Here is a 26,318-nt window from a genome sequence, read left to right as displayed (position 1 = left end):
CCATAAGGGCTGTTCGAACGGGCCTTGCACTGACTGAAGCCGAGTTCTTAAAAATAAGTGCTTATTTGGCCCAAGACTATACCATTCAACACTTATTGGTGTTTGGGAAATAAGCTTGAAATAATTACTTATTTTAAAAATAAAGGTTTATTTTTAAGCTCAAATTTCCGGCTTTTTTTAAGTGTTTATATAATATGCACTTATTCAAAATTTTCTTCCAAAAGTATCCCTAATTGAATTTTATAAAAAAGCACTTCTGTAAAAGTACTTTTATAAAAGTACTTCTATGAAATTGTTTTTATAAAAATACTTTTGTAAAAGTGTTTTTGTTAAAGTTCTTTCGTAAAATTTGAAAGAAAATGAAGGACAAAATAGTCACAAATGCTTATTTAAGTGCTTATTGAGAAAAAGACTACCAAACGCCTAATATGAAATAAAAAATAAGCACTTCAAAAAGTTGGGTGCCAAATGCAAATAAGTGCTTATTCGAATAAGCACTTGTTTTTAATCACTTATTCAATAAACACTCCCAAACATGGCCTTATATGTGAAATGCATCCGTTATCCGCTTAGAGGTAGCTATGGGCACCATTTGTTGTATCATGGGCCACACTTGCTTGAAAAAGAGCTACTACTTTGGATAGTTGGACCGCAATGCCTCTTCTAAGCGAGAAGCTCTAATATAGAATTGAGTAGGAGGCTTTTGTATATGTTTAACTCAGTTATGGTCATTTCGAGTTTCGAGATCAATGTTTTAAAAACCGACTCAGAACAAAAACTGTTCTAGCCATTGGTTTTTAGGTCAACGGTTTGACTGTCTGGTCTGGACGAATGATTCATCACAATTTAAAAACAAAAAATAATTGAAACAAAAAAGATAAAAACCATTCATTGGGTCAAACAGTCAATGGTTTGACCACCCGGGTCAGCAGGTTGCTTCCCAAATAGAGCTAATGATTTTCTTTGTCTAAAAAAAAATCTAACTATGGACAGTAGCACCACGATCCAAGAAGTTGTCGGCCCCTCTCTGTGGAGCTAGGACTAAATCGGAAGTGAGTTGGGATCTACTAGCAAAACAAGTTCCAACACCGCACATCTTACCATGAAACTGGGACCTACCATAAAAGTGGGATCCACCATGTATGGATGTGCATTGTGAGATCATGTTGATGAGGAGTTTGGATCTGTCCTCACATAGTGCACCTCACACTAACCTTACAACACGTTCCAACCATGCATGGGGAACATCTCCTCATGAACAAAAATTTACAATTTTGAGGATGTTCCAGATACACAACTGAAACAACCTACGAGGTCGATGTGAGACATGCACTGTGAGGAGCATATCTGAACTCGTTGATGAGGTCTTGGAAGTTGGAAGTTATGTTGGTAGGAAATCCACACTTATTTGTTAGTGCGGACATATTGTTCCTTCACATAACCATCTTCACATTCTTTCATGGTAGTGCATCAGAAAGGAGTCCGACTTTGCTCCTCATAGAGCATGCCTCACACCCACCTCACAACATGTTTTGGCCACACATCAAAAATATCTCCTATACTTGTATTTATTATTCATGGGGAGATGTTCCCATTACAGAGTGGGATGTGATTGTGGTGTGAGACGTGCTCTGTGAGGAACATACCCTAATTCTTTGAAAACATCTCTCTCCTTAGAGATCACATTTGCTTGTCACACCAACCTCACAACACATTGTGCACATTGTAGCCATGCATCTAGAACATCTCCCATGTTCTCGTTCACTCGTTCAGGGGAAGATGTCCCCAATGCACAACTGCGATGCAGTGTGAGCTTGGTGTGAAGCTATGTGATTTCCTATTTATATATTTTTATTGACAGGGAGATTATTGAAAAAGTACAGATAGGCCCAATACAGATTTCTGAATTTCACTGCAGATCTATAAACATTTAAAATATCAAAAACCTCCACTATATACATCAATATCCGCCTATCAATTAGTATCAATTCAGAACTGACACCTATCCAAACTCTACTTTGAGCCTAAAAATTCTGACCCTGGGTTGCTGAACCGTCATTCCCCCGATTTCCATTGCACAGCTAAAGGTACGTGAGAACGGTGTGAAGACATTTTTGGGAGGAACAAATCCGCTCTCCCCGCACGCACCCGATAAGACATCCCAACCGTTTATCGGGAAGAATTTTATTTTTCTCAATATTAATTCGGAAGATGTTGATGTTCTCAATGCACGGTTGGGATGTATTGTGGGGCGCGATCTGTGAGGAGGCCAATCAAATCAAGCGCTGAAGCCGTAAAGGGTTGGGTTTTGAATCCCCAGAGAGACCGAAGAGCGACGTCTCTGCCTGCCTGCCATATCCGAATTCAAGAGTTCTAGCCATCATTTTTTTTTTTTTTTCTGAGCTTCGTCCACAGACTTCCATGGAGGTTCTCCTTCGAGCCTCCTTTGCAACTCCATTTTCTTCAACGAGCTCCAAATGTGTTCATAGGGAGAGGGTTCTCAATAATCATATTTCTTGCCTGATATTCGGAAATGGGGTTTCTTCGTTACGTTCATTTTTTCCCCAAGAGCTCTCTATCGTTGATAGGGGCAGAAAATCAGTAATTTCTGAAGCGAAGAAGAAGAATAAAGTCGATTCTCATAGCTTCATTCCAAAGCCAGATGAAGCCACTGGGATATTTCCTGAGGCCGTGCTGCTTAAGGAGGTTGTAGCTCAGGAAACAACTCTTGCTGCCTTTTCATTTTATCTTTATATTCATTTTCTTGGGTGGTAAGCTTATAATTTGTGAGTAATAGTTGTAACCTCAGTTTTGATTTGCGTTATAGAATTTGGGGTTCGAGAATTCAAATAGTTCTCTCCTCTACTTATTTACAGAGCATAGGAGAATTGGGGGTCTTCTCCTCTACCTTATGAGGGAAATCCTTTGCTCTTATAACCATAACTGGTCTTTTCTCTGTCTTTTGGATGGGTGAGTGACGGGTATGAGATTTGAAATTGTATACTGTCTTTATTTGTTGGTATTTGTGTAGTTGCACTTTGATGATTTTAGGTCGAGGTTAATATTATATCGAGAAGTAAACTGGCTTATCTTAAACTATGTGCAGTATCAGTTCTTTTTGGAGAATTTTGAAAATTTACTCTAATCACATTGCAGATATATGATTTTTCGCTTCTAAATTTTTTTTTTGATACGTTCCAATTTTGTTGGATACATTCGAAGAGAGTATTAATATCACCATCATTAAGTTGCTCTATGTTAGACTTGAAGAATTATTTTCTACTTTGGGTTTTTGTATTTTCATGTATTTCCATGGTTAAGAGAACTAGATTGCTGTTTTTTTTTTTTTTGGATTGTTGTGATGGTGGACTTTTGTCTTGAATTTCAGAAGAAAGTTCAGGAAGATGGTAGAGTTCTCCCTGAATTTGCTGACGCTGAAGAAGGTTGTTGTTACAAATTTTGTTTTCTTTCTGAGAAGTAATGTTCTCATTATCCACAGGTTTCTGAATAACTAAGTTAAATTGCTAACTTGCAGAAGAACTTTTTGAGTTCCTGAATCTTCAGATGGAAAGCCAATTGAATGTTGAACGAAGTAAGGATGTTATAATTCCTTTTTTCTTTCTGTTAAAAGTCCTAATTTGTCTTAGACATGAGCTATTGCTTCATTTCTTTTTCTTTTTCTTTTTATGGGCATGAGAGAATGAGAAAGATTACATATTATTTTTATCATTAGCCGCTGATAAAGAAAATTTTATGTTTGGTTTTATAATGAACTAGATCCAGTAAGAGATGAAATTACTATATTTTTAACCTTTCCTCATTTGTCTTCTCCTCTGCCCCCCCTCCCTTTTCCACTTCCCTCTGTTTATCTTCTTTCTCCCACGATTTTCTATAGGCACTGCTGCAAATGAAACTAGCATATCATGCCCTGAGGGAAAATAGGATACACACACACACATATTAGTAGTGCAGAGCTTGGGATTATGTGAACAGAGCAACTGTCTATCAATAATGGAGAAAGGAATTAAAATAAAAATAGGAAACATGTCTACTAGGTACTAGCCATGTTGTTTTCCATTGCATTTGAGAGCACAAGTTACACCACATAAAACAAAATCATTTCCAGATGTCAACAAAACATAGAATGAGGTCATTTCAGACTTTGAAGAAACAAAAACTTATTTTCATTTTCTCTTAAACTGAAAATGAATCCCTTCTGGACGATGACATTGTGGTTTCAATTCAATTGTTATGTGAAACTAAAGTGAAACAATTGTATTCAAATGCTCCAAATGTGGTGATTTGGGATTATATACAAATAAACCCTCGAGCCTTTGGACCTTGAGTGAAGACATGAAAGAGATAGTGGGTTTTAATTCACCGATGACCTACGTGACATAAGGAGGTGGCAGATCTTCTTGCATATTGGACCCAAGCAGATCTTAAATGGGGCTCAGTTGACTCCTGTAGATGTTCTGAAATTGATTGTTAATGATATTAAGGGTAGTATTGCATGGGCACAAACATGGGAATCATGATCCAAAACATGTCCAGAAGTCTGATTCAGCAAGATAGGAAAACATGGACTCATAGACATATCTATAGAGAAGTAAGTAATTGCAAAGTAATCAATATACTTTTAATTCTAACATCATATACCTATAGAAAAAGGTAAAGAAGCTTATTTATTTTACTTAAGTAGCATTATATGTGAAAAAGATATTTGTCATGTACATTCGCTTGTCTGAAATAAGCAAGGGAAACAAGAAAGTATTAAATAGAAGTTTAGAGGCATTGTGTCTTTTTTTACCAATCATGTTAAGGTGTTGGCTATGCCCTGTCTGTTATGGCCCCCGTCCTCACAAAAATAAATAAATAAGAAACCAAACAGATAGAAAAGAAAGAAGAACAGTCAAACTGTCTGCCAACAAATCTCTAATTGCATCTTTCCTTTGACATGTCTAGTTAAACAAATTTAATGGTGACTAATTGATCCATTCCTTTTTCCATGTGCAGTGCGCCATTATGAAGTTGTTTATTTGATTCATGAAGATCATGTTGAGGAGGTGGACAGTGTAACTTCAAAAGTTGAAGGTGATCTATTCCTGCTCTTTAGTATTTGTGCAAAACCTACTGAAGTTTACCTAATTATATTTGATAAAAGATTGTACTCGGGTTCACATGGGCTTCTTTGATATATTTTCTTTTTGTTTCTTTTTTTTGGTTACATGAAACTAGCTTTTCTAGGTGGCGATTTTTTTTGAGAAAAGGTTATGTAAAATTTTATTGATAGAAAACTTGTACAAAGTAGAAAGGCCCCCCAATATTTATCAAAAAAAAAAGGCCCCCCAACTAAACACTTTAGAAGGGGAAATAGCCCAAACATAACAACATTACAGATGCCATAGGCTCCTAGAATTCAGCCTAGCCCCCAATTTAGCAGCCTGGATTCCCTTTGAAGCTGAATCCAAGAAGTCAGTTTTCCAACAGAGATGGAAATCAGGTCCGGATCCTTATAAATATTCTGAAATAATCTTTTGTTCCTTTCTGCCCAAATGGTGCTGATGACTGCAGCTGGAATGGATATCCACACATCTGAAGCAAGCTTTGACAAACCCAGTAATCCCCAGCTCCACAACATCTCCTTCACCGAAGCTGGCATTGACCAGGCAAGACCCACCAAACCAAGGAAATGATTCCATATTCTATCAGAAATTGAGCAATGTAGAAACAGATGACTGCTATCTTCCACTCCTTGACCACATAACATACACTTCTGGTCCTGGATATGAACCCCTCTTTTACATAGGTGGGCTTTAGTTAAACACCTATCTAGAACTGCAGCCCACACTCGAGCATTGATTTTTGAGGGAGTAGTTGGATTCCAGATTCTGGAAGCAGGCATATCTTTAGCAGTACTCATTGTCATGTGAGTGGAAAATGACTTGTTTGAGAAAAGGCCATCTGAACTCCAATTCCAAGACCAGCTGTCTTCTCTGAGCAGATTTAAGGGTTGAAGAGAGAGCAGTTCTAGTAGATCAGCCAATGCAGGAATTTCCCAATCCTTAAAATTCCTTCTGAAAGAAGGGCACCAGACTACTGAGTTTCCCACCACCTCAAAACAATCAGCAACCACTGCATCTTGATGGTCAGCTGACTGGAATAGATGTGGGAATCTCTCTGAAAGAGTAGTATTTCCACACTAGGCATCTTTCCAAAAGGACAGCCTGTCACCCTTCCCAAGGATGGGGCTTAAGCCTCTACTGTAAATAGGTAGAATATCCATTATTTTACTCCATACCGAACAACCTAGGGATGGGGGAGAAGAAGTTGTGATTCAATCTCCTCTGTCTGTGTTGTATTTTAATGCCATTAACTTCCTCCACCAGTGATTTCTTTCCAACCCAAACCTCTAGATCCATTTCCCAAGAAGAGCCTTATTAAAGGTCCTCATTTTCCTTATACCCAAACCTCTTTTACTTTTCAGAGAGCACACCTTGTCCCAACTTACCAAGTGGATTTTCTTCCTATCCTCCTCCCATCCTTTCCATAAAAAGTCCCTTTTTGCAGCCTCTCAATCCTTTTGGCCACTTTACTTGGGATTGGGAATAAAGAGAGATAGAATGCTAGCAAGTTGGATAAGGAGCCTTTTAACAAAATAATTTTGCCCCCCAAGGACAAGTATCTAGCTTTCCAAGATGCCAATTTCTTTTCAAGCCGCTCTAAGACTGGTTCCCAGATCAGAGCTGAAGTGCATTTTGCTCCTAGGGGGAGTCCCAGATATTTTGTTGGGAGGAATCCCACCTGACGCGCTAACCTCTCTGCCAAGTCCTCTACATTTTCCACTTTTCCCACTGGGATCAAACTGCTCTTACTCCAATTGACTTTCAGACCTGTCACCACTTCGAACCAGCTTAAAACTCCCACTAAGAGATCTAAGTGTTCTTCATTGGCTTCCAAAAAACATAGGGTGTCATCTGCGAATTGCAGAACCTGAACCTTCTCCCCTCCTAGCACCACCTCAAAGCCCTTCCACCACCCCTCCCCTACTTTTTGAATGAAGATTGTAAGTAGTTCCATCATACAAATGAACAAAAGAGGGGAGAGAGGATCTCCCTGCCTAAGACCCTTTTAAAGAAACCTGCTGATTGGCCATTAAGGATGACTGAAAACTTTGGAGAGGTGACACAGACTTTAATCCAGTTCCTCCAAGTCTGCCCAAAATTCATTTTGTTCAACACACAGTCCAAACATCTCCAATTGACATTATCATAAGCCTTTTCGAGATCAAGTTTACAAAGTAGACCCGGATTTCCCTCCCTTAACCTTGAATCAATTAATTCATTGGCCACTAAGATACTGTCCATCATTTGGCGACCGGGGACAAATACAGACTGATTTTGGGAGATCACACTTGGCAGCACCTTTTTCAACCTCTCTGCCAAAACCTTGGCCAAAATCTTATAGAAGCTATTTAGGAGACTAATGGGTCTGAAATCCTTCAAATTTGTGGCTCCTTCAATTTTTGGGATCAAAGATATTAAGGTAACATTTAAGCTTCTTTCCAAAGAGGCATTTCTATGGAAGTCCTGGAAAACCTGCATCACATCTGTTTTCACCACATCCCAACAACTTTTATAAAATAAAATGGTAAGCCCATTCAACCCGGGGGACTTTTATGAATCTAAATTCTTTATCACCTGGCAAACTTCCTCTTCCGAAAAAGGAGCTTCCAAACAACTTTGTTGGTCCTCCGAGATTCTTTTGAAATTAACTCCCTTAGGTAGAGGTCTTTTTTTCCAATCTTCCTTAAAGAGCTTTGCGAAGAAATTTATAACCATTTTTTTCTTATCTTGCCAAGATTCCCCTACCTCCCCCTTCAGTTCCAATTTTTCAATTCCATTTATTCTATTTCTAGCCTTTACCATTTTGTGAAAAAAGCTAGAATTTCTATCTCCAGCCTTGAGCCATTTCACCTTTGCTCTTTGTCTCCATTTTAGTTCATCCTTATATGCTAATTTGTCTAGGAGCAATTTTGCTGACAGTCTTCTTTTCTTTTCTTCCTCTGAGATGGGGCCTCTTTCTTCTGCTGAATTTATCTCTTTAATTTCCTCCAGACACCTCCTCTTTTCATTTTCAGATTTATTCCAAATTTCTGCCTTCCAAGATTTCAAAGCCTCCTTAATTGCACCCAATTTTTTTGCTAAAATGTAAGAGCTTGTTCCCACCACTTGAGTTCTGACCAAGTGTTATTTCAAAAAAGGTACAAAGTCTTCTTCTTCAAACTATGCATGTTCCAATTTAAAGCTAGACTTCCTTCGGATTTGCCCACCGCAAACCAATTGAAGAGGGGAATGGTTTGAAATTGGCCTTGGCAAAGCTTGTTGTTTCAGGTTTTGGAATAGGTCTTCCCACCTCGGGGACACCAGAAATCTATATCAAGTTTTACTAGGATAGGCTCCTCTTGGTTGTTTGTCCATGTAAATTGAGCCCCAATTAGTGGAAGATCTATCAGTTCAAATTGATTTATAAAGTTTGCAAAACGCCTTCTGTCTCTAGCTCTGTTTCTCCCCCCATTTCTATCTTCCAAAAATTTGGTTACATTGAAGTTGCCTCCTACTACCTAAGGGATCGTGGAGGATCCTCTTGCATCAGATAAGTCCCCCCAAAGTCTTTCCCTCTCTTCATTTAAGGTTGGGCCATAGACATTGGTAAACAAACCCCTTACTCCCCCCTCCCACTCTAATTCCACTGAAATGGAGAAATCTCCAACATGGGAGTTGATCATCTTGCATCTCGATCTATCCCACATGGTAATTAAACCTCCTTCCCTAACTCTAGATGGTTTGTAGATCCATCTAACTTCCCCTTCTCCCCATATACTTCTGATTGTTCCACTTCCAATTTGGATTCTTGCAAGAAAACCACCTCCGACCTCCATCTTTTCAGGAAATCGCACACCACCATCCTTCTTCTCCCTGACACAAAACTTACAACTGAGCCCAGAACCCAGAAGCCCTATTAACCCCTTGCCTAGCTAAACCCCTCACATTCCAAGACAAGATTTTTAACTCCATAAAGAAAACACAGTAAGAACACCTCCCCTTATGTCCCGGCCTTTCACTTTCCTCTACCTCTTCTTTCCCCCTCCCCTTTTCCTGCCTTCTCATTCAAACCCCACGAGAGTCTTAGCATTTCCTTGTTTTTCTTGAAAGAGCTTCCCCCTTTTCTAGCTTTCAGTTTTTTCTTTTTCTACTGACAACCTCTTCTCTATCCCCTCTAAGTAGCTGACTGTCTCCTCCCCCAGTCCCTCTATTGACACCCCCAAAAACTTCCCCAGCCCCAACAGCTTTGAGGTCACCCAGGCTGAAGTAGAATCGACCTTCTTCCTTCCCTCATTTTCCTCACCCCTCTCCCCCTCCACAACCACCTCCTTTCCCCTTCTTCGTTCACCCTCTTGAAACAAAACAAAGTTGCGTACCTAATAAATTGGGATTTCGGCCGGCGGATGGAACTGTGGGATAGCTTCCTCTCTAGCCTCAATTATGGCCAACGGGGTAATTTTTTCTGGATTTGAGTCCTCTAATCCTATCTCCGTCGTCACCTCAGCCGCTTGGACATCCTCCCCCATCACAACAGAGGTGTTGGAGACCCTAGAAGGCGTCTTTTGTTTATGAAGAGGCTTTTGCAGGTCTCTTGAGCATCTCCGCTCCACACCAGCCTTCAATTGAGCACAATTATCCCTTTCTACAAGGAAGATCTTCTTTGTTGAGACTAACCACATCGGTCCCTGTGGCCAGGTTTGCTTGCCCTCCCGAGATCCCAGAAGGGCTTGAGGAGAAACTAGCTGGGTCCAGGTTTCAATCTGGTTGCTTAGACCGTTTGGGGTGGAGTTGTTCTCCCCACTAATTGTCCTTGGTTCTCTTTTGCCCGAACCACCCCCAAGTGTCCTTCCTACTGGGCTTGCCGAATTCAATGGTTCCCCCCCCTTTGGTGTTCTTGCCTTGCTGGCATCCACTCCAATTCTTTTAAGCATTCCAGAATAGTTTCTTTTAAGGCTTCTTTCGAAAATCCCGCTCCTCCTTGGTCCTTATTCAAAATTTGAATCTCCTTTTCCCATTGACCATTGATACTCGGCTCCATCGCACGGTGGGGGATGGATTGTTGATTCCCGAGCCAGCCCCCCTGGTTGACCCCATCTCGGGCACGGATCTCAAATGTCCCCTCTTCCTTTCCTCTTTCTTCTTTCCCTCCGGTAACCACCTCTGATCTCCGTGTTATCCTCCACCTCCTCTTCTAGAATTACCGTTCTGCTTACCTCCTGCTCCAGATCTTCTCTAGCTTCTCCACGAGGATTCAGTCCCCCTAGATACTCTTCCCCTTCTGATCTCTTCTTTTTCTCCACCACCGGTCTTCTCTCTTTCCAGATCCAGATCCAGAACGTGGAATCACCTGTCACGATTTTAATCTTTTCTGGCACCTCTCCCTCTGTTCTAATCTTGATGCAAACCCATTCACAGGTTCTCAACTCCTCCACCAAATCGTCTGTCCCTAAAAAACCCCCACAGATATTCCCTATCCCCTCTGTTATTTTTGGACACCAGAGCTGCAGCGGCAGGCCAAACAATCGCCAGCCAGTTTTGTCCTAGCCTCCAAGGTCCATTGTACAACACCCATTCCGTCTCCTCCCTAGAGGGGAAGATAAACAAGTATTTGTCATCTATTAATTTTTTGATCCTCACCCCTGTTACCTCCCCTCAACTTCTTGCCGCCCAAGATTCGATTTCTTCCACCCCCACCTTCCTCTCGAAGCAGCCCACTAAGCAGCCCTTCAGAAACTTCGTTCTGGCTTCCATCCCCCTTTCTTCCATTTCCAGAAATTGCCGATCCCCCTCCCTTCAAATGATTGTCTCCCCAAATCCAGGCCAAATCCCTACGCCTACCGCGCTTTTATAGGAGAAGTTCCTTTTCAAACCTAACCCTTTTTTGTTCGGATTGTGCCAGTTCTCCACCTCCCATCTACCTCCCTTTCTATCCGGGAAACCTGAACCACATCTTACGGAAACCAGACTATCTAAGCCATGTTTCCAACTTGTGGGTTTATCTCTCCCGGTCACCGACGTTAGGTTTCGAAGTTCTCGTCATCATACCTCCCATCGCCTCTTCGTCGTCTACAGCCGTCGCCTCTCGACGTCTACAGTCATCGTCGCCTCTCATCGTAAGAAGTGTTCTGGTTTTTCAAAAATTTTATCTGAACCACATCTTGCGGAAACCAGACAATCTAAGCCATGTTTCCAACTTGTGGGTTTATCTCTCCCAGTCGCCGACGTTAGGCTTTGAAGTTCTTGTCGTCATACCTCCCATCGCCTCTTCGTTGTCTACAGTCGTCACCTCTCGATTAGACTATGGAACTGGTATTCCAGAAAATCTGAGACGGCTCTTCCAGAGTGATGAGGGTTAATTTGATTTCCCTATAAGATGGCATATAAATCGCATGCACTCAACATATTCAACCTCCCTTTTCATTCCTTTCTTGAAGAAAATGATGGAAAAAGGGATCTGAAAAGCCTAGGTTCTTGAATTCAGCTGATTTCTTAATTAATAAATCAAGCATGCTGAAATTAAAGTAGGAAAGGGATATTCATGTGCCATATATTTACAGCCTTATGTTGCTTGCTTCCTATGTTAACAAATAATAGCCCATGTGTTGGGTTCAATTATTTCAATCTTGAATATTTCTCCTAAATCTTAAAATTTCTGCAAGTTGTTTTTACATATTGGGAGGTTATCTATGGCATTTTTGTTTTCTTTGGGGCTCTTCCTTCTGTAAATGTTTGTATAGCTACTGAGCTATTCATATATATGATTTAAACCTTCCTTTTAGAAAAGTTTTCAACATTTCCTGGAATCCATTTTTGCAGAGTTCATAAGGGAGAAGAAGGGTAAGATATGGAGACTGAATGATTGGGGTCTTCGGAGGCTGGCATACAAGATCAAGAAAGCGAGTTATGCCAAATACATTTTGATGAATTTTGAGCTGGAAGCTAAATGGATCAATGATTTCAAGAGCATATTGGACAAGGATGAAAGGGTCATTCGGCATTTGGTAATAAAGAGGGACAAAGCAATCACAGAAGATTGTCCTCCCCCTCCTGAGTTCCACACATTGCGTGCAGGGATGGACGATGACGAGATAGAAATGGATTATGATGATGCATATGAAGACGAAGAGGATGGGGATTATTTGGAAGATGAGGGTGAGTTAAACATGATTGACTACGATGATGATATTGAAGATGGTATTATTCTTGTTGATGATGAGAATGACAATGGTGATGAAGGAAGACATACAAATCACAGATCAGCTAGCCTAAGAAAAGGTAGAAAGCAAACGCTGAAGGCTGGTAAAGTAGCGAGGTAGTTCCCTTTTCTCCCCTTGTTTTAGTTGAGGTAAATTGTAAGGTGTGAATGGACGAAACCTCTTTTTATATCCTTGTTGATATTAAAAGCAAAAGCTTTATTGTAATGATATCAATGGGTAGTTTGTTCTATTGAAGCTAACAGGACCTTTTCCAATCCAACCACAACTAGTATTTGCTGAATAACACCATGCGTTTACTTTAATATTGTCTTGAAAACATCCAGGGCTGAGTTTGTTGGGTCAGAGTGGTTGAAGCGAAAATGCAAGCCATCTTCTCCGTCAGATTTTGCAGCACTTGTGATACCGTAATCGTAAAACCTTAGGGCCCATTTGGAAGGGTTTAGCTTTGGCTGCTTTGAGTAAGCTACTCGAACTGCAAGAGTATGTCTGTGTTGAACCTTGACTGTAAACATTGGTTGAGAAGGTTCAGAATTTTGTCCTCACCAAATTGGTCCTCACACCAACTTTACAATACTTCCAAACGTGCATTATAACATCTTCTCATGAATGAAAGCCAAGGTTTTAAAAATCAACCCGGAAACGGAACGTCCTAACTATCGGTTTCCAGGTCAGCAGTTTGACCATTTGGGTCGAACGGTTCGGACGGTTTGCAACTTTGCATTAGGGCAAATATTTATATGTTTATATGAGAAAGGAGAATGGAGAAGAGACTGTTGTCGGCTGAGAAAGAAAAAAAATAAAAAAGAAAAGAAATGAAGGAGAAAGGAAAAAAAAAAGAAAAGAAAAGGAGGGAAGAAAAAGGAGAAGGGAAGGAGGGAAGAAGAAGGAAGAGGCTGAGGATGATTCAACTCTAACCGGCGATGATAATGGCGGTGGAGATAATAGACACAAATCTAAGATTTGAGTTCTCGGATCTCAAATTTGAGATCGATTTCTCTGTAACGTCTGTACTGTAGTTTTCTTCTCTATCTCAGAGTTGAGTTCGTGTCTCAAACTTGATTTCAAATCTGAGGTCCTGTGTTTCTCTCCTCTACAATTTTTTTTTTTAAACTGAGTTGTTGTCCGGGTCAAATGAATCGACGGTTCAATCGCTCCGGTCAACGGTTTTTTGACGAAGTCAATGGTTTTTTATCCAAGAACAGGTTAGGAGTGAAACGAAACCGGTTACTTGGACGATTTTCGGGCTGATCTATCCAACCGTTCGAGTCAATGTTGATTCAAAAACATTGATGAAAACATACAAGCAAGGTTCAAAGTATAGACACATATCGGCCCGTATCGGTCGATATGTATCGTTCCGGGACCCCTCCAATACGCCCCTATAGTGGGTGTATTGGGGGTCTGACCGATTAAGGGGATGGAGGAGCCCCTAAACCGGCCTCCCTGAACCGATTTCAGAAAAAAAAAATTAAAACAAAAACTTAAAAAAACAGTTTCAATTCGGCCGATACGCTAGTATGGATATTTTGAACCTTGCATACAAGTACCGAAATGTTATCAATGCATAGTTGCTACTGTTGTGAGGACAGTGTGAGAACCAATTTTGTAAGGACAAAATCAGATAGTGCAAAGAGAAAGATTATGGTGCCCGTTTATTCAACAATGAGAATACAACCCTCCATGATAATGATAGTAAATAATATGTTTTTAAATCTTTTTTATAACTTTTTTATATTTATATAGTTATAAAATTTATTCTTATTTGTCACATTTATTTTTGTCTAATATGATGAATATATGATATTAGAGAATTCTCAAATGTTTTTATAAAATTGTTTGTTTTTCTATACTTTTGTGAGTTTTCATCTTTTTTTAATTATTATTACTATTTAAGTATAACATCAAAGGGTTTACACATTGTCTTAAAAGGTTGAATTGTTGACTTGCTACAAAATGGTAAAGCAACTTTTAGGTTGGCTTTAAATATGTATTTTATTTCTATCATTAATAAAAGCAATCATTCTTTGTCACACTTATTTTTCTTTAGGGAAATTGTCTAAAACTCACCATGAGTTTTCAACATTTCCCTTAAACTCACCACAACTTTTCAAAATGTCTAAAACTCACCATGTCAGTAAGTTTTTATTTTCCAAAACTAACATTCCATTAGTGCACTGTTAATGCTTCTTAACAGAGGTGTCCAAGTCATCATAAATAACAATTTTCATGACCAAATTACCCTTATATGGTGAGTTAGAGGAAAAATGGTCTTTTTCAATTTTCTTGTTTTTTTTTTTACATTGTCTATTTTCTACAATCTATAAATTTTCCTGTATTTTTTGTTATTTATTTGTAATTTATGTGTTTTTCTATAATTTTTTGGTGTTTTTTCTACAATTTTATTTTCTAATTTTGTTTTTCAATTTCTATAGTTTCTAAAATTTGAAAGTATTTTTTTATTTTTCTTGCAATTTCTATAATTTTTTATATTTTTTTGTAATTTTTATATTTTATGTATTTTATATTTGAAAATATTTTTTGAACATTTTCCTTTTTTTCATGTCTAAATATTAAAATGATAATATATTAACACCTGTTAATTTATTTTGTATATATTTATATTTTTCTATGAAGGTTAAAATGGTAATATATTAACACCCATTAATCTGTTTACCGTCAAATTAATGACATGGTGAATTTTAAACATTTTGAAAAGTTGTGGTGAGTTTAAGAAAAATGCTGAAAAGTTGTGGTGAGTTTTAGACAGTTTTCCTTTTCTTTAATATGGTTAATTAATATAGGATTAAATGAAAGAATAGGAGTTAATACACTAAACATAAGGCTTAATAACATAAAATTGATTGAATAGAAATGTAGTAGTTCAATTACAGTGTGCTCTCACAGTTAAAAACGGGCCAAATTTAAAAAGTAAGTATATTCTAATCAAAATTAGAATCAACAAATATTAATAGGAGTTAATATCTTAAATATAAGAATTAATGAATGGGATTTGAATAAGGAGAAATTTAATTGTTCAAATTACATTTTTATAGAATAAACAAATTCAAAAATTAGGGTATTTTAATCAAATAGTAGTATATTGATGTAGACTTCACATTTTATTGAGTGGTTTTGCACCTTAAAAAATGAAGGGTCTACTCTGAACCAACAAAACTTAAGAATCAGTGCAAAGAGAAGAACACCGTAAAGGCTCACAGTGGGGCCGAATTACGTCAGTCCCGCTTTGCTCCATTCACCTCACCCTACGTAGCTATGGTTGAATTCACATCTGCGCCCCACACTTGGATCAGGTTGGGCTGAGCGTCTGATAAATTTTGAATGAATCCGAACCCAAAACCGAGTCCGATGTAGTTGAAATTCTATGCGGCTCATTGCATGAGATGATCAGAATAGCATCCTTTATTTGACATTTCCGTGAGCAACCTGTGAGCTATGCTCCATGCCTCCATTGAGCGTGTGGATGATCAACCCAGAAGATAAAATGTGTGGATTCGAATGGAAAAATCTGGATCCGGACTGCCCACCAAAATCAGACATTTTGCTGATGGCTCTTGTGTCCCAAGCTGACGGCTTAGATTAAGGGAATACGGAGCTTCCCGTCTATCCATCTTTAACTTATACACATACGACCTCCGCTGCGAGCCTGTGACGATGGCGCCCTCCGTCAGTCCGTCTATGTCATCTCGCTATATTTATGCTTTCGCGACGACCCACCTGAATCGCATGATCAATGGATATGTTCGTAGTGGTCATCTGAATGAGGCCCGAACCCTGTTCGATCAAAATATCGAAGCCCGGAATATCATTTCTTGGAATTCGCTGATTGCTGGGTATGTTAAAAACGATCAAATTCGGTTTGCTCAGGATTTGTTCGATCAGATGCCCAAGAGAGATGTTGTTTCGTGGAACACCATGTTATTGGGTTTCCAACGTACCAATGACCCAGAAAAAGTTGTTCAATATTTCATACAAATGGGAAGAGTTGGACTGGCTCCGAGCGAGTTCACATTGTCGATTGTAGTGAGCGCCGTTTGTGGCACGGGTTTCCGACTTCTGATCCCGCAACTTCATGCTCGTATAGTTTGTTCAGCGTTTGGTTCATGCGTTTTCGTTGGATCAGCTCTGGTCGGAGGTTATACTGATTTGGGGTGTTCGATATCTTTACGTCGAGTATTCGACGAAATTCGCGTGAAGAACGTAACGTCATGGAACGCGTTGATATCAGGTTATATGGATTTGGGTTGCTTAGCTGAGGCTCGTAGCACTTTCCAAGCAATGCCAGAGAGAAATGTAGTTTCTTGGACTACTCTGGTTAATGGGTTTATTCGCAATAAGAAGCTCAGCGAAGCTCGTCTCAATTTCGACAGAATGACAGATAGAAATGTGGTTACATGGACCGTCATGATAAGTGGGTACGAGCAAAATCGCCAGTACACAGATGCTTTAGAGCTATATCTCCTTATGCGTAATTCAGGTGTTCGACCGAATCACTTCACCATCTCTAGTGTTCTGAGCGCTTGTGCAGGTTGTTCGTCGCTTCTCATGGGCCAGCAAGTCCATTCGAGCATCTTGAAGTCTGGTTTACCAGTTGATGTCATCGTGTCAACCTCACTTGTTGATATGTATTCAAAGTGCGGAGACGTCTGTGCAGCATTTTGTATCTTCAATTCCATGATAGACAAGAACTTGGTCTCATGGAATTCAATCATAGGAGGTTACGCTCGACATGGTCTCGGAACGAGAGCATTGGAGGAGTTTGAGAGAATGATAAGCAGTGGTGTGAGGCCTGATTATATTACATTCATAAACGTATTGTCAGCATGTGGGCATGGAGGGTTGGTTGAAGAAGGTGAAAGATACTTCATGTCTATGGAAGCAAAGTATGGGATCCAACCTCAGATTGAGCATTACGCATGCATGGTGGACATGTTTGGCAGAGCAGGTCAGCTTGAAAAAGCAGAGAAATTGATCAAAGAGATGCCCTTTGAGCCTGATATAATTGTGTGGGGGGCGTTACTGGGAGCCTGTGGATTGCATTCTAGTTTGAAACTTGGCGCCTTTGCTGCAGAAGAATTGTATAAGTTGGAACAGGATCATCCTGCTATATATTCTATGTTATCAAAAATCCATAGTGACATGGGAGTATGGAGCAGTGTAATTGAAACGAAAGAGAGGATGAGAGACATGAGTGCTAGAAAGCAGAAGGCGAGTAGTTGGATTGAGCGTATTCTGCCTTTAAGATGACGAAACGCATAGAAAATTCTAATGCCCATAACAGTAAATCCTAACATTTCTTTTTCAATATACAACCATGTAGTATATTGTATATTGAAACATTGTATTCAATCCAGATTCAGGCCATATGCAAGAGCAGTATGGATTCAAGCCAACATTGGATTCAACCCAGATTTTTATGAGGTACAACCCATGCAAGAAGTAGCAAATAAATGGCTTCAAAATCTTCAAGTAGAACCAAGACTTGCTGCAATGGATTTTTGGTAAATGGGTTGTGCTTATGAGATTAATATGGGAAACGAGAAATGGCAAGTTCTTTCTCGATGTAAAATGGATCCCAAGATCACCTTATGAGCTCTTAATTGAATAATGCAAGACTGGCATGACTAATCATAATGCAAGAACCTTCTCAAGTTTGCAGACTGGTGTTGGCTTCTTGATATTATCTCCTAACAAAAATGTTGTTGCAACAATAGGAAAACAATTGATGGTTCAACGTTCAGGGCCCAGAACAGGCGGAAGGCTCTAGATTTTCATCTGCGAAGAGTTCAAGTTTTTACAGATTTTGCTAAGTTAGCTTCTCAGTATGTTGTCGATCTGTTTGATAGTTGTAAAGTAATATTAATATATATCAAAAGAGAATGTAATATCATAGCTCATACAATAGCAGGAAAAGCTAGGCAAAGAGATGAAATATCTTGAATCTTCACCAAGTTGGTTGTAAGAATCCTTTTTTTCGGCCCTAGCACAGCATGGAGATGTAAACTAATTTCTTAATGAATGTTTATCTTGAGTTTTGCCAAAAACAAAAAAACATGTAGTAATTTACTCTGGCTTACAATTAGTCCTTTGGCATGGAACAGATACTTAACTTCTTTGTAGATACAACACTTTCTCTTTTCCTTTTTCTTTTTATCGTGTTGTGGATGGAAGCAGAAAGAAACAAGACAGTTCCACATTAATTCTCATATACAGACACGGCAGCATGGCTTAAAATTGGGTATCTCCAAAAGAAGTACAAGTTACCATGCAAGGAATGATTGATGAACGAGGAGCTGATTATTTTTGCAGCTTAATAACATTGTTCATCATTGGACCACCCCTTCCATAATAAATATTGGTGCCACTAAAACCTAAAACAAAACTAAAAATAAAACTGAAAAATAGAAAGTCAAAAGACCATAGGCTTTAACTATTGATAACATCCAACCAAGATGAATCTAGTAGGAGTCAGACCAAAAATACTGACCCTTGGAACGTAAAACAATGTCAAAACAAACAATTACAGTTTTTATAAATCTCAAAAATTAGGAACTAACTATTGCTCAGTTGCCCGCTTCAACAAAATTTGAAGCCACCAGAGGGAACATTGGGCTGACTGTTTCCAAACTCAAAGCCCTGTTGGGTAATTTCCCCATCTTGAAGATTCTGTTCTTCCTCTTCTTCATCAACCCAGTATCTCTCCAATATCTTCATCGCCTTCTCATAAATCTCATTGTTGTCATGGTTCTGCAGATTCTCAATTTTGTCCAATCCCTCACATTCATCAATCATCTGTGCATACATATTCACCCCACCAGTCTTTCCCAACTCTTTGTCAGCCTCACCCACCTTTAAAATATTCTCAAGGCCCTCAAGGCACACAGTTACAATTCTTGGATCTGGGCAGACTAGAAGATCACAAAGTGGCTTGATGCAGCCTTGGCTAACCAGATATCTGCAAAATTTAAAAAAAAAAAGAAAGAAGTATTAATCAGTAATCAAAATCTGAGTAAATATATAGCATGACAACAATAGCAGCACCAATGGTGGCCCCTTGTATCCAATGAATACCTAAATTTCTAGTATTTAAATTTGACCACAAAGTTTCTCTTTGCCCACCACAATAATAGTAATAACAGCAAAGAAAACAATATTTTTTGATGAGTAGCAAAGAAATCTACATCATTTTTCTCTTTATGTTATATGCACCCATCAAGAAAGCAAAATTATATCAAAGAAAAAGTTGGGTACAAAAAGAATCATACTGGATCTGTTCATGGGTCCCCCCAGAGGTAGCATTTGAGATGGCCCATGCAGCCTCCTTCTTGATTTCAAACTCTGCATGTTGAAGTAGTTGCACTAAAGGGAAGATGATATTGGCATCAATAACAGCCTATTACACAAGACAAGGCAGATAAATTTGAATGCCATCCTACTATTGATGATAAATGAGATAAGTAAAAAGAAAGATGATCACTACCTTATTGAGTTATTGTATAGCTAATATAGCTTAAAATTAGGGCATCCCAGTGCACGAGGCTCCCACCAATGTGGGGGTCTGGGGAGGGACAGATGTATGCAGCCTTCCCCTGCGCATACAGAGAGGCTGTTTCCAAGATTTGAACCCTGGTCACCCAGGTCACAATGGAGCAACCCAACCGTTGCACCAAATAATTGTTATGATAAAACATTGCTCATATGGCAGAAACTACCAAATAATTGCCATGGGCTCCCCAATATCCTAATTAATGGAACTCCTCATTGTAGAATCATCATTAGATTAAAATGCACAAATGACAAGAATTTACCTGTATCTGACCTCGGTTCCCTGCAGTGATATTTGAGATTGTCCAACATGCTTCCTTCTTGATGCTTTTTTTGTGATTTTGTGTGAGAAGTTGATAGAGACAGGGTAGGACTTGGTTTTCAATTACATACTGAACAACATAATTCACAAATTATTTTCACATCAACAGAGAGTACACAATAAATGCACAAGAACTAATATATGCACATATGTCTGTGCCTGTATAAATATATCCTCTGTGTATGTGTGCAAGTGCAAGCACACACACATTCATAAGTAACAGAATTCAATGGAAGGGAGCAAATACATAAAGCTTCATTTCTAAGCAAATTTCAATCACCAATAACAGTCTTGATATTCACTAGAGAGCAATGTTACCTTATTGGATCTTCCCAAGACATTAGTTTATTTTTGTGTTGTGATAAGAGAACCAAGGCTCTGGGCCCATACTGGAGCCCATGAGGGAGTTTTTCCTTGTTAGAAAATTTCCATTAGTTGCAATTTCCTCACACATGTTAGTGGTGTACCCTCTTCCAACCAGGATGCCCTAAAGCTGACTCTTGTCATTGTTCAAATATGTATTGCAAGCAGATCAGTTTCTTCCAGAATTCCAATGTTGCTTTCATTCACTTGTTGATTGCAAATCAAATTACAGGTTCCTGATCTAAAGTAAATTTACAGAAAATTCTAATTTCCACTAAGTATTCAAAAAGCCATTGAATAAAGAAGCCAGCATATTTCCTCAAGAATTCCCCTCACTTCACTCCTTCAAGGTTCATTAGAACAAGAAAAATGGAGGATTTTACATACATGTTAGTGTATGGCCTGACAGCAAGACATTGTTAAATGCACATTTGGGAGTGCTTTTTGGCCTAAATGGGCTTCTGAAAAAGCCACTTTTTGAAATGGGTTTTTTGAAAAAGTACTTTCTTATTTCTTAGTGTTTGGCTGGTCACCAGTATTTTTGTTCAACTAGCTTTTTCATAAAAGGCTAAATGGAGGTTTTTTCCCTGCTTTACAAATGGGCTTTTTTTATGCAAAAAGCCCATTTTGGGCTTTTTCACCAAACAATTTTTTTACTGGCTTTTGGCTTCTCCAACATGAAAAGAACAAAAACCCATTTTTTATGAATGAGTAGCACAAAAAGAATACCCATTAGAGAAGCACTCCCAAATGTGGCTTAAAAAATCAAGGTAGCAGAGCATTCCCCACTCAGTCAGCAATAAAAGAAAGTACACCCCTCCATTAAAAGTAAAAGGACTAATAAAATTTTAAAAGAAAAGATCTGTAGTAGGCATCTCATAATCCGAACTCCGGTTCTTGCAAGGAAAGAGGAAAACCTTCCTCCAATATGGTCATAGTATTTGAAAAGCACGAAGCACAATTAAAGTTCAAACTGAGGCACAAAGCAAGGTCTGCAGTTGACTGAAGCAAACTGCCACTTTTTGAAATCAAAAGAAAACTTGAAACACAAGAATATGCAAATCCAAATTCTGAAATAAGTAAGATATTTCAAAAAAGCTTATTAACTTAATTGGCTAGAGCATCTTGTTATTAACACAGGTTGTAGCCTTATATGTTCAAGCTCCATATAGGCTAAACTATTTAAACTTTACAATTTGTACATAATAGATACAGCCCACAATATCAAAAAATTACCCATTCAGCATTAAATTCAAGGCTCGTTTATCACAACATGGTAACAAATTGGGTGAGCCATAATTAGGTCAAGTGAGACACACACACACACCAGCTCGTGATCTTTGCAGCCCAGATGACAAACACTTTGAACAACAGAGATTAAGGTTCTCTGTTGTTCAAAGTGTTTGTCATCTGGGCTGCAAAGATCACAGGCTGGTGTGTGTGTGTGTGCCACCTGAACCTAAGTATGGCTCACCCAACTTGTTACCATGTTGTGATGAGCTATCCTTGAATTTAATGCTGAATGGGTAATTTTTTTGATATTGTGGGCTGTATTTATTATGTATAAAGTTTAAATAGTTTAGCCTATATGGTTAAGGTTCTCCAATTATCAAAAAAACAGAAAAAAAAAACAGAGATTAAGATTCTGTCTCTCAGGTTTTCTCAATTCCATGGCCACAATCATCTTGTTATATCACCACAATCAAAGAAAAATATTGCAACTCATAAGCTCCAAGGCGAAACTTGGTACAGACCACTTCTAAATACCCACATGCCAACTGGGCAAAACAGCTCATACGCGTTATCATGGACCAGCTAACCAGACCTCAACTTGACCTGACTCAAGCTCATTGCTACATCAGTGCTGGAGTTTTTTCTTTCTTTCTATATTTTGAACATTATTAAAACGTGACAAGCCACATTGATTTTTTAGTCTCTCAGGTATACTATTGTGTCAGTCCAATGAGCTGGAAATCATTCAATTTTGACATGACTGAGGAAGTTATGGCTAGAATACAAACACCATACAAGTGAATTACAAGAAATTCTTTTTTATGGTTAATCCAGCTTTTAACTAGTCTTACTAGTTTTATTCATTCATTAAAAAAAACTAGTCTTACTAGTTTTGAAATTAATTTTTGTAGGAAACAACTCAACAAGTTAGATGTGATTTTATCTAAAGAACTAAAAGTAGTAATCAATTCTAAGAAAGCATATTCATATTCTTTTGGTATTTGTAGAAGAGCTTCCATATACAAGTATGATGCTTAGGACAATTTAGAAGCCTTTTACTCTCCTGTATAACACCGAAGTTTTAACAAAGAAAAAGAAAACATAGAAAAGATGTTGTCTTGAGTATAAAACTACATGTGCTTGTATATAGTGTCAAAACACTAATATTCACATTTTCCAAAATATTATCCAACTCTTCAAAGCAGCAAAGGACGAAAGTGTTCTGTTAGACCTACATTCATGACTATAACGTCCAGGGTTTTGTAAACTTAGAAGGAATTACAAGGGAAAAGATATTTCCAGGTGCTAAGAGAAATGACTTGAACCACCAAATTTAGAGAGAGGGAGGGGGGAGGGGGAGAGAGAAGAGGAGATACAAATATCTGGAATTTGAACTGGCTGAATGGATACAAATTGACAAGGCAACTGGACAGCCATAAACATCTACATCTGCTAATATAATTTGAGATCCAGGAGTGGGCTACAAAGCCTTCTAGATATAAGTATAAATAAACATGATAATTTATTTTCAAAACCAGTGTGTGTAAGAAATCTCTAAATTCTTAATTTATTCATTATGATTATTTAATGGAAGAAGCAATTATAATCCCGGGTACATAAACTAGATACCTGAGTCTGAGCATCATCTCCTGTGACAATGTTTCCAACTGTTCGAAGAGCAGGTATGAGAACTGTAGGTGACGGATGACTGGTATGAAAAATTAAATTAAAAAAAAAAAAAAACTTATTCAGTAATAATAATTTAAGTACTTCAGGAATATAAACATAACATAAATAACTGAAGCGAAACCAGCTCTCTGGAGTGGGGTACAAAAATTATCATGCAAGAAGCTAAAACAGTTCTGAAGTATGAACTACATATTTAAAAATACGTAAATAGAATCTTACAGGAGAAGCTCCACAAGTCGTGGACAAACTCCTGCCTCAATTACTGCCTGAATTTTATCATTTGTGCCATCAGAAAGATAAGATAACGCCCAACAGGCATCTGTTAGAACTTCTTCATCAGTCAAGTGAATAAGGTGCTGAAGGGCTGGCAATGCAGGCTTAACCTGGTAAAGGGAAATTGAGAGAGTAAATTAGCATGTATATGAATATTTGAGAGATTATGGAAAACTAGTCCTAGCAGAATTAATTAATCCTACAAATACCCCACCTGGTCAAATGGTGCCGGTGGCTTTCCACGACAGAAGTTGGATAAAGTCCAGGTAGCATTCCGCAGCATAGATAGCTTTGAGTGTTCATTTAACTGAGCCAGTAATGGCATGAGTGCACCATGACCAAGAACAAGATCCCTACATTGAGGTGAGTCTCCTGCTACATTACCTAAAGCCCATACAGCCTGTTCAAGAGAATGATGGTAGGAATATCTGTTATATTTACAAATATAGACATATATACATAACGCAAGTAGTCCAACACAAGGACCAAAAATGAAGGAGCCTAAAATCAACCTGTTCACGAACGTCATCACTTGAAGAGCTAAGAAGCTGCACAAATTTAGGAACAGCACCATGGTCAATGACAACACGTGTATGTTCTGATGTCCCAGATGCAATATTGGTCAAAGCCCATGCTGCCTCAAACTGCACAAAAAGGTTTAATCAGATCTAAAAATGGTTAGAATACAGTCCCTTGCATAAAATACACAGTTGAAAGAAGAAGGGTGGTTACAAATAGTTCACACCTGTAGTTGAGGCAGATCATGCCTTCCAAGAAATTCAACAAATCGGGGGACAACACCTGCTTTGATTACTTCTTCAATAGGAGGGCTACGCTCTGCATAAATATGTGAACCAAAATTCAACAAAATAATCAGATAAACAGCAAGGAAAAAAAAGCCAAATTTCCAATTTGTTAAACTGCAAATATACCGATTGACAAAAGTTTTCTGAATTGAGTGGTTGCTTCCAATTGTGAAGCAGGATTATCTGACCATACTCCTTGTACCATTAAAGGAAGACTTTCCAACTGTCAGAGAACACCAAGAGCCAGAAATGAGTGCCAACAATATAGCTAATTAAAACAAGAGTAGGAAGTGAAGGATATCTCTCATTTTGGATGCAATGTATACTGTTACTTCTCAGAAGTAGAATAGGATACTACTAACTTCCCTGAGGGTTTAGGAGAAGAATGAATTCTCATTGTTGACTTTACCTTCTTTTCCCTCTTACATTTGATTATAAAAAATGAAATTTGAAAAAATACTAAAAATAAAATTTTGAAAAAAAAATAAAGATTCTCAATGAGATTTAGAAAATACACATGCAAGTCGGGTATTTCTTATAAGATGGTTCTTTCTTTTTTAAAGCTTCAATTCTTCTCTATCCTTAGAAATAAAAGAAACAATTGGTAGAGGAAAAAAGAGAAGAAGTCATACATTTCCCAAATAACACATCGACTCCAGAACGCACAACAAAAAACATAGAAGTAAAAATAAAATAAATACAGCACCAACAAATGCAGAACCAGGAAACATTGTAAGAAGATGTAAAATCGGAAAGATTAAAACACCAACCATCGATAAACAAACAGTTACCGAGTTTTTGAACACAAATAGGGGATACCTTTTTCTCGATCCCCGGGGCGGCTTGAGAAAGCTCGGTGGGTTGCTGGGCTTGAAGAAACCCTTCTCTACGCTTCTTGAGGAGATTGTCCTCCCGTTTGTTTTTTCTGATCTCAACGAGATTGTCTTCTCTCCTCCGCCGAGCCTCGTCTCCATCGACACCAGTTTTGTAGGATTTCTTGCGAACTTCGGTTCGAGAATTGGGTCGAAGAGACATTGTCACTTGATCTCTCTCTCTCTCTCGATTACTCCGTATTTGTAAAAATCCCTCAAAGAAACGAGAGAGTCGATTGTCTGTTGGTGTAGAAGAAGAGAGGGAAATGATTGAGTGATGAATTTGTAAGTGGGCAACTAGGCAAGTGTGAAATTAAAATTACTGCTCAGCCAAACCTTGCTCCTCCCCCGGGCTCCGGAGTCCGGCCCATTTGCAGTTGCCGTTTTAATTTACCACAATGCCCCTTAGATTTGGTAGAATGGTAGTTCAATCAAAATAAAATAAAAATAAATTGATATTTTTTGGTACATTAAAAAAAAATAGATTTTGATTGAATCAATTCATACGCCGTCGGCCGTTACCTGCAAGCTGCAAAGGATCCCAAATTCCATGGTGCACGCGTTTGGATGGTACAGAATTACAGATGCTAGGGATGGAGGGATGGGCCCATAAATAGACCAAATTTGTCCTTTCTTCCTTATCTAGTTTTTTTTTTCTTTTTGATAAATTGTATATTAATATTTTTTTATGCAAAGGAAGGAATTAACCCAAACCCCATTGTGCTTTGGGCTAGTCTCTCAATTTAGTACTTGAAAAAACATATCACTGCAGTATTTGAATTCTCTAAAAACTATCAATTTAGTCTAAAATTGTTAATCAACAATACATGACATGTAAAATGATGCAAATTTCCTTTAGGTGTTGAATAGGCGAC

General features: G+C 38.5%; 2 protein-coding genes and 1 pseudogene across 3 annotated transcripts; 2 read left to right on the top strand and 1 right to left on the bottom strand.

Annotated features, from left to right (window-relative positions):
* Positions 1–2,306: 2,306 nt before the first annotated feature.
* On the top strand, positions 2,307–12,561 carry LOC104607049 (Translation elongation factor EF1B/ribosomal protein S6 family protein). The gene is made up of 5 exons (XM_010272536.3): positions 2,307–2,706; positions 3,389–3,443; positions 3,536–3,592; positions 5,017–5,094; positions 11,922–12,561. Exons 1-5 carry the CDS (start codon positions 2,422–2,424, stop codon positions 12,419–12,421), a joined length of 975 nt encoding a protein of 324 aa, XP_010270838.1. The 5' UTR covers positions 2,307–2,421; the 3' UTR covers positions 12,422–12,561.
* Positions 12,562–15,393: 2,832 nt separating this feature from the next.
* On the top strand, positions 15,394–19,295 carry LOC104607200 (pentatricopeptide repeat-containing protein At2g21090 pseudogene; annotated as a pseudogene). The gene has a single exon (XR_016084275.1). The product of XR_016084275.1 is annotated as a pentatricopeptide repeat-containing protein At2g21090 pseudogene (transcript).
* Positions 18,743–25,836, bottom strand: LOC104607048 (importin subunit alpha-4-like). Its single transcript, XM_088901658.1, has 11 exons — positions 25,780–25,836; positions 25,391–25,683; positions 24,698–24,794; positions 24,511–24,602; positions 24,278–24,409; positions 23,980–24,165; positions 23,712–23,875; positions 23,433–23,511; positions 20,149–20,277; positions 19,606–19,733; positions 18,743–19,295 (listed from the first exon to the last, which is right to left on the bottom strand). The coding sequence occupies exons 2-11, from the start codon at positions 25,604–25,606 to the stop codon at positions 18,917–18,919; spliced, it is 1,602 nt and encodes a 533-aa protein (XP_088757784.1). The 5' UTR covers positions 25,607–25,683; positions 25,780–25,836; the 3' UTR covers positions 18,743–18,916.
* Positions 25,837–26,318: the final 482 nt, after the last annotated feature.

The sequence above is a fragment of the Nelumbo nucifera genome, chromosome 3 (genome assembly GCF_055504915.1).
Source record: "Nelumbo nucifera cultivar China Antique chromosome 3, China Antique-T2T, whole genome shotgun sequence".
Taxonomy (NCBI): Eukaryota; Viridiplantae; Streptophyta; class Magnoliopsida; order Proteales; family Nelumbonaceae; genus Nelumbo; species Nelumbo nucifera.
Note: the sequence above shows the minus strand (reverse complement) of the source record. Positions and strands in the feature narration are given on the sequence as shown.

Bases quoted from the DNA above. Each gene is read 5' to 3' on its own strand.
- LOC104607049 (XM_010272536.3), top strand. From the start codon at position 2,422: ATGGAGGTTCTCCTTCGAGCCTCCTTTGCAACTCCATTTTCTTCAACG. The intron at 3,444-3,535 runs GTTGTTGTTACA...GCTAACTTGCAG, and splicing joins ATTTGCTGACGCTGAAGAAG to AAGAACTTTTTGAGTTCCTG. The intron at 3,593-5,016 runs GTAAGGATGTTA...TTCCATGTGCAG, and splicing joins CCAATTGAATGTTGAACGAA to TGCGCCATTATGAAGTTGTT.
- LOC104607048 (XM_088901658.1), bottom strand. From the start codon at position 25,606: ATGTCTCTTCGACCCAATTCTCGAACCGAAGTTCGCAAGAAATCCTAC. The intron at 24,603-24,697 runs GTATATTTGCAG...ATATTTATGCAG, and splicing joins CAGAAAACTTTTGTCAATCG to AGCGTAGCCCTCCTATTGAA. The intron at 24,410-24,510 runs GTGTGAACTATT...CTTTTTGTGCAG, and splicing joins ATGATCTGCCTCAACTACAG to TTTGAGGCAGCATGGGCTTT.